At 30.6% G+C, this 12,994-nt stretch overlaps 4 protein-coding genes across 5 annotated transcripts; 2 read left to right on the top strand and 2 right to left on the bottom strand.

The window, feature by feature from the left end:
• Positions 1-82: 82 nt before the first annotated feature.
• Positions 83-4,828, top strand: LOC123260979 (DEAD-box helicase Dbp80-like). Of its 2 annotated transcripts, none has more exons than XM_044722396.1 (8): positions 83-267; positions 652-875; positions 954-1,046; positions 1,129-1,346; positions 1,962-2,139; positions 3,945-4,185; positions 4,271-4,433; positions 4,499-4,828. In XM_044722396.1, exons 1-8 carry the CDS (start codon positions 205-207, stop codon positions 4,753-4,755), a joined length of 1,437 nt encoding a protein of 478 aa, XP_044578331.1. In that variant the 5' UTR covers positions 83-204; the 3' UTR covers positions 4,756-4,828. The 2 variants fall into 2 exon arrangements, with proteins under 2 accessions (XP_044578331.1, XP_044578332.1); XM_044722397.1 differs by lacking the exon at positions 83-267 and adding an exon at positions 445-597.
• Positions 4,829-5,544: 716 nt separating this feature from the next.
• Positions 5,545-8,620, bottom strand: LOC123260972 (heat shock protein 60A). The gene is made up of 3 exons (XM_044722387.1): positions 8,424-8,620; positions 6,768-8,076; positions 5,545-6,236 (listed from the first exon to the last, which is right to left on the bottom strand). Exons 2-3 carry the CDS (start codon positions 8,074-8,076, stop codon positions 5,830-5,832), a joined length of 1,716 nt encoding a protein of 571 aa, XP_044578322.1. The 5' UTR covers positions 8,424-8,620; the 3' UTR covers positions 5,545-5,829.
• Positions 8,621-9,213: 593 nt separating this feature from the next.
• Positions 9,214-10,325, top strand: LOC123260974 (10 kDa heat shock protein, mitochondrial). Its single transcript, XM_044722389.1, has 3 exons — positions 9,214-9,420; positions 9,589-9,747; positions 10,142-10,325. The coding sequence occupies exons 1-3, from the start codon at positions 9,418-9,420 to the stop codon at positions 10,283-10,285; spliced, it is 306 nt and encodes a 101-aa protein (XP_044578324.1). The 5' UTR covers positions 9,214-9,417; the 3' UTR covers positions 10,286-10,325.
• A 61-nt stretch (positions 10,326-10,386) lies between these two features.
• On the bottom strand, positions 10,387-12,168 carry LOC123260973 (something about silencing protein 10). Its single transcript, XM_044722388.1, has 3 exons — positions 12,032-12,168; positions 11,295-11,866; positions 10,387-11,220 (listed from the first exon to the last, which is right to left on the bottom strand). The coding sequence occupies exons 1-3, from the start codon at positions 12,046-12,048 to the stop codon at positions 10,568-10,570; spliced, it is 1,242 nt and encodes a 413-aa protein (XP_044578323.1). The 5' UTR covers positions 12,049-12,168; the 3' UTR covers positions 10,387-10,567.
• Positions 12,169-12,994: the final 826 nt, after the last annotated feature.

Raw genomic sequence — 12,994 nt, 5'->3', positions numbered from 1 at the left:
GTGTCACCTATACTTTGTAAAATTTAAATAAACGCGCGCATTTTTTAGACCAACAAGATGGTAGTTTCCTTCGTAAAATTACATGGGTATTATGATTTGTGGTAATCTACGAGACTCAACCGCCTTGACTTCTATATAATAATTTATAAAACAAAATACTTATTTATATTTATTTACTTAATTATAAATTAAAATTATTTGAAAATGGCTTCAGGAAAAGTAGATTGGGGAGCAGTAACAAAAGAACAAGACCTATTGCAGGTGAATGTAAGTAAAAATAATAAAATAATATTGTATCCGGCTTTATCTCATATATTTATTTTACATATTAACATACCAACTCTATCATGTATATATATATTACATACTTGTTATGTTGTTTTTCACCGCGGGTCATATTTCACTAGCCGAAGTTTCTTAGTTTCTTATTTCTATTGTTCGCTCTCTCGCAACAGTTCGATAATTCTGAGAAAATTATTCAGACGCATAACATAACCCATAGCGTCACTGGAATTCCAGTTATTGTTTAATTATTAATTAAATATTGTATTGTTTAATTAATAATAATAATTAAATATGGTGTTCAATAATTTAGAGGTAAATTGAATATTAATAAATAAATGTCACTGTACTAATTAATTTTTTTTGCAGGTTAAAAACCTGAGTTTGAATTCAGAAACTAAAGAGGCAGAATCCAAGGATAAAGACAAGGATAAAGATGATGGTGCGGATGGCCCCATGTCAGCGGCAGAAAAATCGCTTCTGCAAAAAATTATTCACAAAGGTCTTGTGGAATCGACCAAGGACCTGGAAATCCAACGCAAGGATCCTTCGTCGCCGTTGTACAGCGTCAAATCTTTTGAACTTTTACATTTGTATGTTTTAATTAGTTACTTATAACAATTTATTAATTATTCACAATCCAATCAACAATTGTTTTTTAATTTACTTAGAAAGCCAGAACTTTTGAAAGGTGTGTACGCAATGGGATTCAATGCACCTTCAAAAATACAAGAGACTGCTTTGCCGACTTTGCTCGCTGACCCGTAAGTTATTAAATAAATAAAAACAATCATATTATTAATGTATTCTAGCAGTTAATGATTAACATACTGATGAATTTTTCAGGCCACAAAACATGATCGCACAATCACAATCAGGAACTGGAAAAACAGCAGCGTTTGTCTTGGCAATGTTGAGTCGCGTTAATGTTGACAAGAATTATCCCCAGGTTCTTTGTCTGTCTCCTACTTATGAACTGGCGATTCAAACTGGTGAAGTAGCTGCTAAGATGTCACAATTTTGCCCAGAGATTAAGATTAAGTATGCTGTCCGAGGAGAAGAAGGTTGGTATTAATATAAAGTAAAAGACCCAGTTAATGACACTGGCCTAGTTATTGACACTTGGAATTTTATTTTAATTAAAAAAAAAAAAAAAAAAAAAAAATTAACTCTAATAAATTAATAAATAAAATTTTTTTAATTATAAATTTCAAGATAATTGTTTTTTTTGAAAAAAATTTTTTTTTAATTAGAATAAAATTGCAAGTGTCAATAACTGGATCTCTGACCTTAAGTATAGTTTTTTAATGGTAACGTGGTAATAGGAATACTAATACAAATCCATGATGTATATATGTCCTTGTCTTATTGACACTTTAATTTTTAGTGGGAAATACGGACTTAATTTCTTGTAGACTATTTTTATTTCATCGCCAACGTTTTGTCAGTACTTCTTGACTTCTTCAGAGCCCTATAATGAGGATACGCAACATTAAATTAACAATACATAAACGTCAAATAATAAATACAATGTTGTGTATCCTCATTATAGAGCCTTGAAGAAGTCAGGAAGTACTGACGAAACGTTGACGATGAAATAAAAAATAGTCCACAAAAAATTGAGTCCTTATTTTCCACTAAGAATTAAAGTACTAATACAAATTTTTGTTAATTTTCAGTCTCTCGTGGGTCAAAAATCAGTGATCACATAATTATTGGAACTCCAGGAAAAGTCTTGGATTGGGCTTTGAAATACCGATTCTTTGACTTGAGTAAAATATCTGTGTTTGTACTGGACGAAGCTGACGTTATGATCGCAACTCAAGGTCATCAAGATCAGTGCATTCGAATTCATAAGTTAGTATTAATTAATTAATTAATTAATAATTTATTTGGTTACTAGCTGTTACCCGCCCGCTCCGCTGGGGGTATTGTATTTTTAGAATTGTATAGATAGAATTGTATTTTTAGAGATCTAGACTTGAAATTTAATGGGAGTGTTGTTTAGATTTGTACAGATTTCAAATTTCATCAGATTGGCCCGTACCTTTTATCCCTGTGATTATTCTACCTAATATTCATTGTAAATTTTAATGTGCAATCACTATGACATTCCAGTGGTTTTTTTCCAAAAATGAATAATGACTGAAACGAAGAAAAAAATTTGAAATGATCATTGAAAGTTTCAGTTAAAGTAATTGCGCGTCTCATAAGTGAAGTTGAAATTTGGCTAGCTTAAAGCGTGACGAATTTTGCCGTTAATTTAAATTTCCTCCGTGACATCAATTTTTCATAGAAACTTATTTGTACATGTTTTTAACGAATTCTCTTAGAATAAATAGCCAAATTCCTTTTTCACATCTCAAGTGCTTAGAAAATGCATTCATTTCAATCTGTTACGTTCCCGCGATCCGGTAATAAGAACAATTCATGGGTTATGTGATCAGCAAAAATAAAATGTATGTATAATTCTTAGTCCGTTGAGTAAATAGCTACATGTAAAGTTAAATTTTGGAAACCTTACAATGACTTTTTTTGCCGCTGCCAAAGAGACGATTGTTGTGAGAAAATATAATTATTAAAAAAGGAAAATATTTAAATCCGTTGGCCTTGGAGGCCATTCCCGTAAGTTCCTGTTTCTCTTGAGATTCTATCAAATTCTATATCTGTAGGAACTGTATTTGAAAAGTATAAATTTTTTGACAATTATCACTCCCACACTCTTATATGGGAGAGGAATTTCATAAGATCTATTCGAGAAAATTTCTACATTATAAACAAAAGGTTTCAACAAAACTTCAAGTCCATAGAAACTTTTGTTTGGAAATGAGAGATTTTCATTGTTAACACCCCCGCAATCCCTTCTAGGGTTAGAATTCGAGAAAATCCATTCTTAGCTGAACTTGACATCATACACGAAGATTCTCACCAAATTTAGAGTCTGTAGAAGTTACAGTTTGGAAATTAAAATTTTAGATTTTAGCACCCACCCCCGAAATCCATATTTGTAGTAGGTTATCATAAAATCCACTCTTAGATCATTTCTACCTCGCATATAGCAGATACTTATCAAATTTTGAGCCTTTAGGAGCAACAGCTAAAAAATTCAAAATTTTCATTATTAAGACCCACCCCCGCATTCCTCTGTGGAGTGGGATATCGTAAAATTCGTTCATAAATTATTTTTACATCACTTACACAAAATTCATACAAAATTAGGAGTCTGTAGGAGCTAGAAGTCGGAAATTTTTAATTTTCATTGTTAACGTCCACCCCCGCAATCCATATTGGAAGTAGATTGTCGTAAAATCCGCTCTTAGATCATTTTTACATCACATATAGGAGATTCCTACCAAATTTGAAGTCGATAGGAGCTATAGGTTAAAAATGGGAATTTTCTATTGTTAACGCCCCCGCAACCCCCCTTGTGGGTGGAATTTCGTAAAATCCGTTCTTAGCTGACCTCTACTCGGCGAAAGGAATATTCCTACCAAATTTCAAGTCGCTACGCCTTATGGTTCCAAAGATATCGTGATGAGTGACTATCTATATCTATAGAAAGTCTCCTATATATATATAGAAGATAGAAGATTGGTATTATTATTATTAATTAATCATTGTTTATTATTATTATTATTATTATTAATATTTATTGTTTTTAGAATGCTTCCAAAATCGTCGTGTCAAATGATGTTCTTTTCTGCAACATACGAACCCGAGGTTATGGAATTTGCTGAAATAATTGTCAGCAACCCCTTAATTATTCGTTTAATGCGTGAAGAAGAAAGCTTGGATAATATTAAGCAATACTATGTTAAATGCAGATCAGTTGAGGAAAAGTATGTTGCTATTACAAATATATATTCCGTAATCAGTATTGGACAAGCAATCATATTCTGTCATGTAAGTTTATTTTTAACGAATGTTTTATTATTCGAGTTGTATTACTTATTTATTACTTTAATAATTCTTGATTTTTTTAATTTAGACGAGAAGAACTGCAGGATGGCTGGCTGAGAAAATGACCAAAGATGGTCACAGAGTTGCAATTTTGTCAGGAGATTTAACAGTAGAGCAACGGATCGCTGTATTAGATAGATTCAGAGCAGGTTTAGAAAAAGTTTTAATCACTACAAATGTTTTGGCTCGAGGTAATTAATTTACATTTTAAGTTATTTTTTTTCAGTAATTAATTGATTAATTATTGTGTTACTAGGAATTGATGTAGCGCAAGTGACTATTGTTGTTAACTTTGACTTACCCATGGACCAAAATCGCAAAGCTGACTGTGAGACTTATCTTCATCGAATTGGACGAACCGGGCGTTTTGGAAAGTCGGGTATTGCCATTAATTTAGTTGATTCAGAAGAATCGGCGCTTATATGCCAAGAAATTGAGAGGCATTTCAACAAGAAGATTCATTACTTAGACGCTGAAGATCCTGACGAAATTGAGAAGATTGGAACTTCGTAAAATAATATAACTAACTTAAGCTTTTGTAATACGTACAGAAAACACTGATAATATAAAATATTATTACAATTTATTATTACTTATTTTTATACTTTATAAAAAATTATTCCTTTAGTTCCTGAGAAATATTTATTTTTATTAACTAAAGAGTTGAATTTAAAATAATTTATACAAATAAGCTATTAAACTTATGAACAATAATTCGTATCACAAATAATGAATAAAAAAAAATATAATTACAATTAATCAGTGATTAATTATTTCTTCGTATTAAAAAATATCCCACAAGTCTAATATAAAGTTATATGATTAATTATTTAATTATGTTTAATATTTATAGGATAGGTAATTGAAAAAAAAAAAAAAGAAAAATTTTTTAATGAAAATTTTATTTAGACTACAAATAAAAAATAACGAATTATTTGTCATTGAACACACTCATTTTTTTAGTTTTTACATGTACTCATAAACAAAATGGTATATAAATGAATAGTGGAAATGTAAACATATCTAATAAATGTCAGTTAAATAAGTAGATGTTGAACATAAACTTAAAAAGTACAAAATAGTCAGCTTCTTACACTAAAGTTACGTTACTTAAATAACTAGACGAATTGAATTTTCTTATCGGAAATGCATTGCAATTAAAAAACATTCAACTGAAAATCCTCGGTTAACAAGGAATAACAATCCTTCTTTGCTAATCAATCTTATAGTACAGTTAATAATATTTTACATGATGAATCTCGGGTGTTTTTATAGAGATATGATCTCAATAGCTCCCTTATCTGCATTTGTGAATAACATTTTGTTATTTAATTAAAGCCAATGATGCGTAAATAAAAAAACAAAAAGAAATGGACCATTAATTTAAAAGCTTCAGGAATGTATGTATACAACATCAAAATCCAATGTCCAGTCCAGCTTGGATTTTTTAACTAATCATCAACTTATTAATATGAATGTATACAACTATAACAAGTACTTGAGACAGAAATTAAAAAATTAGTTACTCACAAATGCATGATTTTTAAATGAATTTGTAAAATCATTACAACGAAGCTATTTAATTTTTTACATACCCATACCTCCCATAGCGCCCATACCACCCATACCTCCCATACCACCCATCGCACCCATAGGTGCATCTTCCTTAGGGACGTCGCAGACAACACTTTCAACGGTAGCGAGTAACGAAGCTACACCAGCGGCATCAGTCAGGGCCGTTCGCACAACTTTCGTTGGGTCGATGATTCCAGCTTCGATCATGTCTACGTATTTATCATTCATAGCGTCATAGCCAACCTTGCCTTCAGATACTTTAGCTACCACGGCACCAGCATCAACTCCTGCATTTGTTGCTATTTGGAAGCATGGTTGACGAAGTGCTTTCTCTATAATTTTGATACCTAATGCCTGATCGGCGTTGTCTGGTTTGAGCTGCTGCAATGCTGGAGCACATCTTAGAAGAGCGGTACCACCTGAAGAAAAGTACAACAAATATTATTTTACAATTCAATAAATATTAATCTACAAATTACTAAAAAAAATTTGTAATTATTTACAAGTGGGGTCCCATCATTTTAATTTTTATTTTTTTGAACGAAATTTTTTTTTTTTGAAAATTTTGATATATTTTTTTTGTTGAAAAATACATAAAAAAAAATGAACAATTAAAAAAAAAATTGATTATCATAATTTTAACAAATTTTCAAAAAAATTTATAAATTTTTTTTTTTTAATTGTTCGTTTTTTATGTACTTTTCAAAAAAAAAAAAAATAAACCAAAAAAATCAAAAAAAGATAAAATAGAAATTTTATCCAAAAACATGAGAGCCAAAATTATTTCCAACTTTTAAAACCAAAAAAGCTCTCGAAATCTTTATTTTTTATCATAAATGCGCCGTAAAAACAAGCAGAATAAAAAAAAATAAAAAAATATTAATTTTTCACCTAGATATGGCCAAAAATAAGATTGACCCCGCTTGTAAATAATTACCAAAGATATTTACCTCCGGGAACGATTCCTTCCTCAACAGCAGCGCGCGTGGCGTTCAAAGCGTCGTTAACTCTGTCTTTCTTTTCATTGACTTCAACTTCGCTACTGCCTCCAATTCTGAGAACCGCGACTCCAGCAGCAAGTCTAGCCAATCGTTCTTGTAATTTTTCTTTTTCGTACTCAGAGGTTGTATTATCAATTTGATCTCTGAGGTACTCTGCTCGTCTTTCAACATCAGCTTGATTTCCTTTGCCTTTCAGCAAGAGAGTGTCTTCTTTGGTGATAATGATCTCTCCAACCTGTCCCAAATCACTGGCCTGAACGTCTTCAATTTTAACAAGATTGGCTTCGTCTCCAAAGACAATTCCACCTGTAGAGATAGCCATGTCCTGAAGAGTGGCTTTGCGATTGTCACCGAAGCCTGGAGCCTTAACAGCAGCCACTTGGAGACCAATCTTGAGTCTGTTGATTACGAGGGTAGTCAGTGCCTCACCATCAATGTCTTCAGCAATAATCACCAGTGGTTTTCGCATTGAATTCGCTAATTCTAAAGCTGGAACGATACTTTGGATCGACGAGATTTTTTTCTCGCTAAACAACACCAATGCATCTTGGAACTCAACCTTGGATCCCTTGGTAGAATTAATGAAGTAAGGAGAAATGTAGCCTCTGTCAAACTTCATTCCTTCAATTATTTCCAAATCGTCTTCCAATGTCTTTCCGTCCTTTACTGTAATCACTCCTTCCTTGCCAACTTTCTTCATAGCGTCTGAAATCAACTTACCAATCAAAGTGTCACCGTTGGCAGAAATTGTTGCGACTTGAGCAATTTCCTCGGGTGTCGTCACCTGTTTGCTCATTTTCTTCAGTTCATCTTTGACAGTTTCGACAGCCAACATAACTCCGCGTCTAATTTCAACGGGGTTTGATCCAGAGTTAATTCTTTCAAAACCATCTTTAGCAATGGCACGGGCCAATACTGTAGCAGTAGTCGTACCATCACCAGCCTCTTCATTAGTATTGTTGGCGACATCCTGAACCAACTTAGCACCGATATTCTGGAATTTGTCTTTCAGGTCAATGCTTTTAGCGACAGTCACACCGTCCTTGGTGATCTTGGGACTGCCCCAGCTTTGCTCGATGATCACGTTGCGACCTTTGGGTCCCATTGTAACTGCAACAGCGTCAGCTAGAATGTCAACTCCTTTTAACATTGTAGCACGCACATCAACGCCGAAACGCACGTCCTTTGCGTATGAACGAGCTTGTAGCTGCATTTGTCGCGACGCTACGCTACGCATCAGTCCAGGTAGTCTGTACATCTGTAAAAAAATTTAAAATAAATATAAAAAACTTAGTGTAAAAAATTTTTATTGAGTTACATTAATATCATATAGACATTTTGGTTATGTAAACCCGTGCGCGCTAGATTCTCAAGTTCTACATTCGTGAAAAATTAACCAAACTTGTAAATATTTTAATTATTAAAAGAAAAATTTTCCAGTGAACTAATTGTGAATTAATAATTATTAAAATTAGAATTTTATTTATTAATGAAAAATTCGAAAAAAAAAAATTACAGCGTGCCGGCTTTGATTAGTTTGTTTGAGTTAAATTGTGAAAATTTAATAAAAATAATTGTAGTTAATATTAAAATAAATATTGTTACCTTGAATATAAGTGATTAAAAAATATCGGCGATTTAAAGTTTTTATTAAAAAATATATTTCTCCGAAAACGTTGTTGCACGTTACGCTGAGATCAAGAGAAATGAATGGCGACGAGACGGCACGGGGTGTAGAGTGTAGATCACATGGGTATCCCCTCCAAAGTACTCCACTTTGCTTTTTACCCGGATACTCAATTGATTTATAATATAAGTTTTATAAATTTTATATTTTATCACTATAAATAGCGAATAAGGCTTCGATAAAAAAATGGATATTATTTTTTAAAAGTGTGAAAAGTAAAAATTTTTTATCATTTCAGTCATTAATCGGTAAATAATAATGATTTCTAAAAGTTTCTAGAAAGTACTCCGGCTTTTGGATGACGCAATCACAACTCAGCAACCAATCAGCTGCTAAGAAATTTCGAATTAATTTAATTCTTTATATTTTTAAGCTATCTTTATTTTTATACATTTAAGTCCTTTTAATTTGACCCTAGAAATATTTATCTTTGATAGATAATTTTTTTTTATTGATAAAACTGATTAAATTTGTATACATTAAAAATATCACAAAAGATTTAAAATTCTTTTTAAACGGGAACAAATCAGCATATCGTAAAAAAAAAACTTCTTAAGCAGAAGTAATTTTTTTTATAAATAAAACATGGAGTGATAATTTTTTTTTTTTTTATTATAAAAAAATAAAAAATTAAAATAGATGTCGTTTTAAAAGTGCGCTCTAGGTACTGCGCATGGTGGTTACGTAAGATAAAGAATTGATCATTGGACATTTTGAAATCCGCGGTAAAGGGGCGAAGAAGTTTCGAGAAAATCGAAGGAAAAAATTTCAACGCGACAAGCAGAAGCAGCGCCAACAGTTAGGTTACATTTCACATCTCGCTGAACTAGTTATTCTCCAGCAACGTGCACTCGTGATAGCCGGTCATTTTTTATTCTCAGGCATTATTCTTTCACTTAATAATCAATCAAAATGGTAAGTCAAAATTAAATCCTTAACTCTAATTAAATAACTTGTTTTATTTACTCAAAAACTATCTCCATTTTTTTGATAAATGTGAAAATTTATTGCATCAGTAATTCTAAAAATTTAGAGTAAAGTTTTTCAATAGATGATTATTAATTATGAATTAAATTTATTTAGGCAGCAGCAATTAAGAGAATCATTCCTTTGATGGACCGAGTACTCGTTCAAAGAGCCGATGCTATAACTAAAACAAAAGGTGGAGTCTTGTTACCAGAGAACCAGAAGAAGGTTCTTCAAGCCACTGTAGTTGCTGTTGGACCTGGCTCCAGAAATGAGGTACATTTTATATTAATTTTTGACAATTTATTTTTATTCAATTGGTTCCAATAAATGAATAATTAAATGCTCCAAAAAAGCGCCTTTCAAGGTTATAATTAAATGTATATATTGAAATTATTTATGAAAATTAATTTAGCACATATTTAATAATTTTTAAAATTCTATAAAAAATAAATTATGGCAAAAAAAATTTGAAAATTTTTAAAAATAAAAAATGATTTTGTGGGACCAATTTTTTTGTTAAATAAAATTAAAAAATTGTTAAGTGACTGCTAATATAACATTAATGTCATAATTATTTTTTTACATTTAATTTATTAATTTCTTCGATTAATTATGTCGACATAATTTAGCTTGTTTTTAAATAAATTTTTTATATTTATGTTGACAGCAAGGACAACATATTCCAATGAGCGTAAATGTAGGAGACAAAGTTCTCCTTCCCGAGTATGGTGGCACCAAAGTTACTCTTGAAGAGGACAAAGAATTACATCTTTTCCGTGAATCAGACATTGTTGCTAAAATCGAATCTTAATAGAGTATATTTTTAGTTCTAGCTCTATAAAATTATCAAATAACAATGTGAAACATCCATTCAGTTTCAGTTTTTAATAACATGATGTTCAATGTAACAGATTCAATTTAATTTACTCTTTATTTGTAAGTGTCTTAGATTGTATATGATTCGTTTTTTTTTTCATACAGAATTTTCAAATAAAATAAAATTTATTCCATTAAAAATTTTTTATTCGTTCAATTAATCCATAAAAAATATAAATAGATATTAACATTCGGATATGACAACGCAATCGATAAATTACTTAAGCTTGATTCCCTTCTTTACACTAGCCTTGATACCTGATATTTCTCCATCATATCGTTTCAATTCCTTCCTGACCTCTCGGACAGCACCCTTTCTACGTATGTTAGCTTTACGGAACTTTATCCTGTGCTTTACACGTGGATTTTTTAGTTCCTTCTTACGGTAAGGTGTCAATCCCTTATTCTTGGCAATTTGAGTAGTGATAGGACGTTTCTCTTCTCCTGATACCTCAAACTCTGGATCTTCTTCCATTTCTTCATTATTGTCCTTAGATAAATCACTCATGCCATCCATTTCTGCACCATTTTCCTCTTCATCTTCTGGATTGGGATTTCCCAAAATATCTTGAAGCAATTTTTCATTGCTGACTGATTTTACAAGCTCTGAAACTTTATCCAATATATCACCTTGATTTTCTTCTAATTGAGTAAGAAGCTTTCGATACTGTGCTATTTTTATAAGAACAGGATGAGATGATACTGGTATTTTCTTTGCTTTCAGCATCAAGTAAAATGAAACATTAACAGAATAATTTAACACTAGTCGATATTTTATCTTAACAAAATCAATTGATGGGTGAGATACTTTTAATTTATCTACTAAATCAAGAAATGGTGAAAGAATTTCATTGGCTTCTTTCAAATATTCTGAAACAAGAAATTTATAAATTAATTTTCATCTTAAATATTTGTATAAAATATAACTAAAATAAAAAATTTACTTTTAACATCAGAAACAACTTTGTCAAACTCCGGATTTTCTTTGTGAAAATATTCAACTCTTTTTCTCTTGCTCATTTTACTCCAATCTACTTTGACAACTTTTTCATCAGGCGCTTCATCGCTATCAACCTGAGGTTCAATCAAATCTAAACCAAAATCAGCCTCATCTAATTGTTGAGCTAATCTCTGCTGAATAGTACGTGCTTCTTGTTCTTCCAGCTCAGCCGCCTGCATTTTTTTGTGGCTCAAAGTCTCATAGTCAGGATCGACGAAATCAGTTGAGTAGTAAGCTGTTTTCTTTTTACCCCACGCCCTTTCGTTTGGTAAACCATCATCTTCCCGAGGACCGTCCATGTCAGATTCCAATGAATCATAGCCATCTTCTTCTTCATCATCATCAGCGTTACCATCTTGCAGACCATAAACTTCGTCATCACTATCAAGATTCTCCGGGACGTGCTTCTTTCTTACTTTGTCCAACAATCGTCTATCTGATGCTGATAACTCATCATCACTCCCCGTGATATCACCTTCATCGAACTTTTCAATGTCTTCATCATTTTTTTTAAATCTAAAACATAAATTTAAAATTTAAAATCCTCTCCAGATAACCTCCAAAATATATGTAAGCGTTATTCTTATTGTTGCTTTTATCAATAATTAGATAAAAAATTATTAATAATGGTAAAAATAAATTAAAAAAGATAGTTATTATTTATGTAAATACTGTACTTACTTCTTTTTTAAAACCATTTTTGTTTATTTAATATACTAATTAATTTTAAAAATAACTCACATGTGAGTTTGTTTCTTTTATATACTTTTTAAAAGTATTTATACCGATAGAGTGGAATTAACCACGTGGGTCTAAGAACTCTGGTGGCCGGAAAAAAATAGTATTTGAGTGGCGTTCTTTTTTTTGTTTTATTTTTTTGCGCGAGATATGAAAATTAAAACTAATTTGTTAAATTTTTTTTTTTTTTTAACATTTTCAGAATCCATTGAAAAACTTTTCATGTTAAATTAAAAAATTCTATGAAAATTAATTTAACAGATATTTAATAATTTTTGGAACTTTTGTCAACAAATAAATTATGACGAAAAAAATAAAAAAAAATTGACATGTAGAAATTTTAAAAAATTAAAAATGCAATTTTTTTTTTTAAATTCTTTAGAATTAATTTAATTGTTGAATAAAATCAAAAATTGGTCAAATGACAGCTAACTTTAATGTCATAAAAAATTTTTATTACTCTTTTCACGAAAATCGAATTTTCAAAAAAATTTATCTTCTTTCGTTTTTTTCCTCATACATTTCTTAATAATTATCTAATTGAAGCTTTTCATTTCCGTGTTTGTTTTGTATATGTCTTATTTAGCGAAAATAAGAAAAAGTTCTAAAATTATTTTTCAGATTTTTTTATATTTCGTTTACTTATTAAAAACAATTTGTGTAAATAGTGTATTGATTTTTATTCGATGTCATAATACTTGTCATTTTATTTTTTAATAGCGAAAAATAAAAGGAATTCTTTTTATTCAACTGCTCAAGACAAAGCAGGTACTTATTGTAATATTATTTTTTACTCAATAAGAATAGTAATAAAAATAATATATATTTCGCATTTGGAAATTTTTTTATTTTTTTTTCGCTTACGAATTAAATATGAAGACTATACACTAAGCATTGAAAAAAAAT

This window comes from Cotesia glomerata, linkage group LG3 (genome assembly GCF_020080835.1).
Source record: "Cotesia glomerata isolate CgM1 linkage group LG3, MPM_Cglom_v2.3, whole genome shotgun sequence".
NCBI classification, from domain to species: domain Eukaryota; kingdom Metazoa; phylum Arthropoda; class Insecta; order Hymenoptera; family Braconidae; genus Cotesia; species Cotesia glomerata.
The sequence above is the reverse complement of the archived record's forward strand: the minus strand, read 5'-3'. Positions and strand labels throughout refer to the sequence as shown.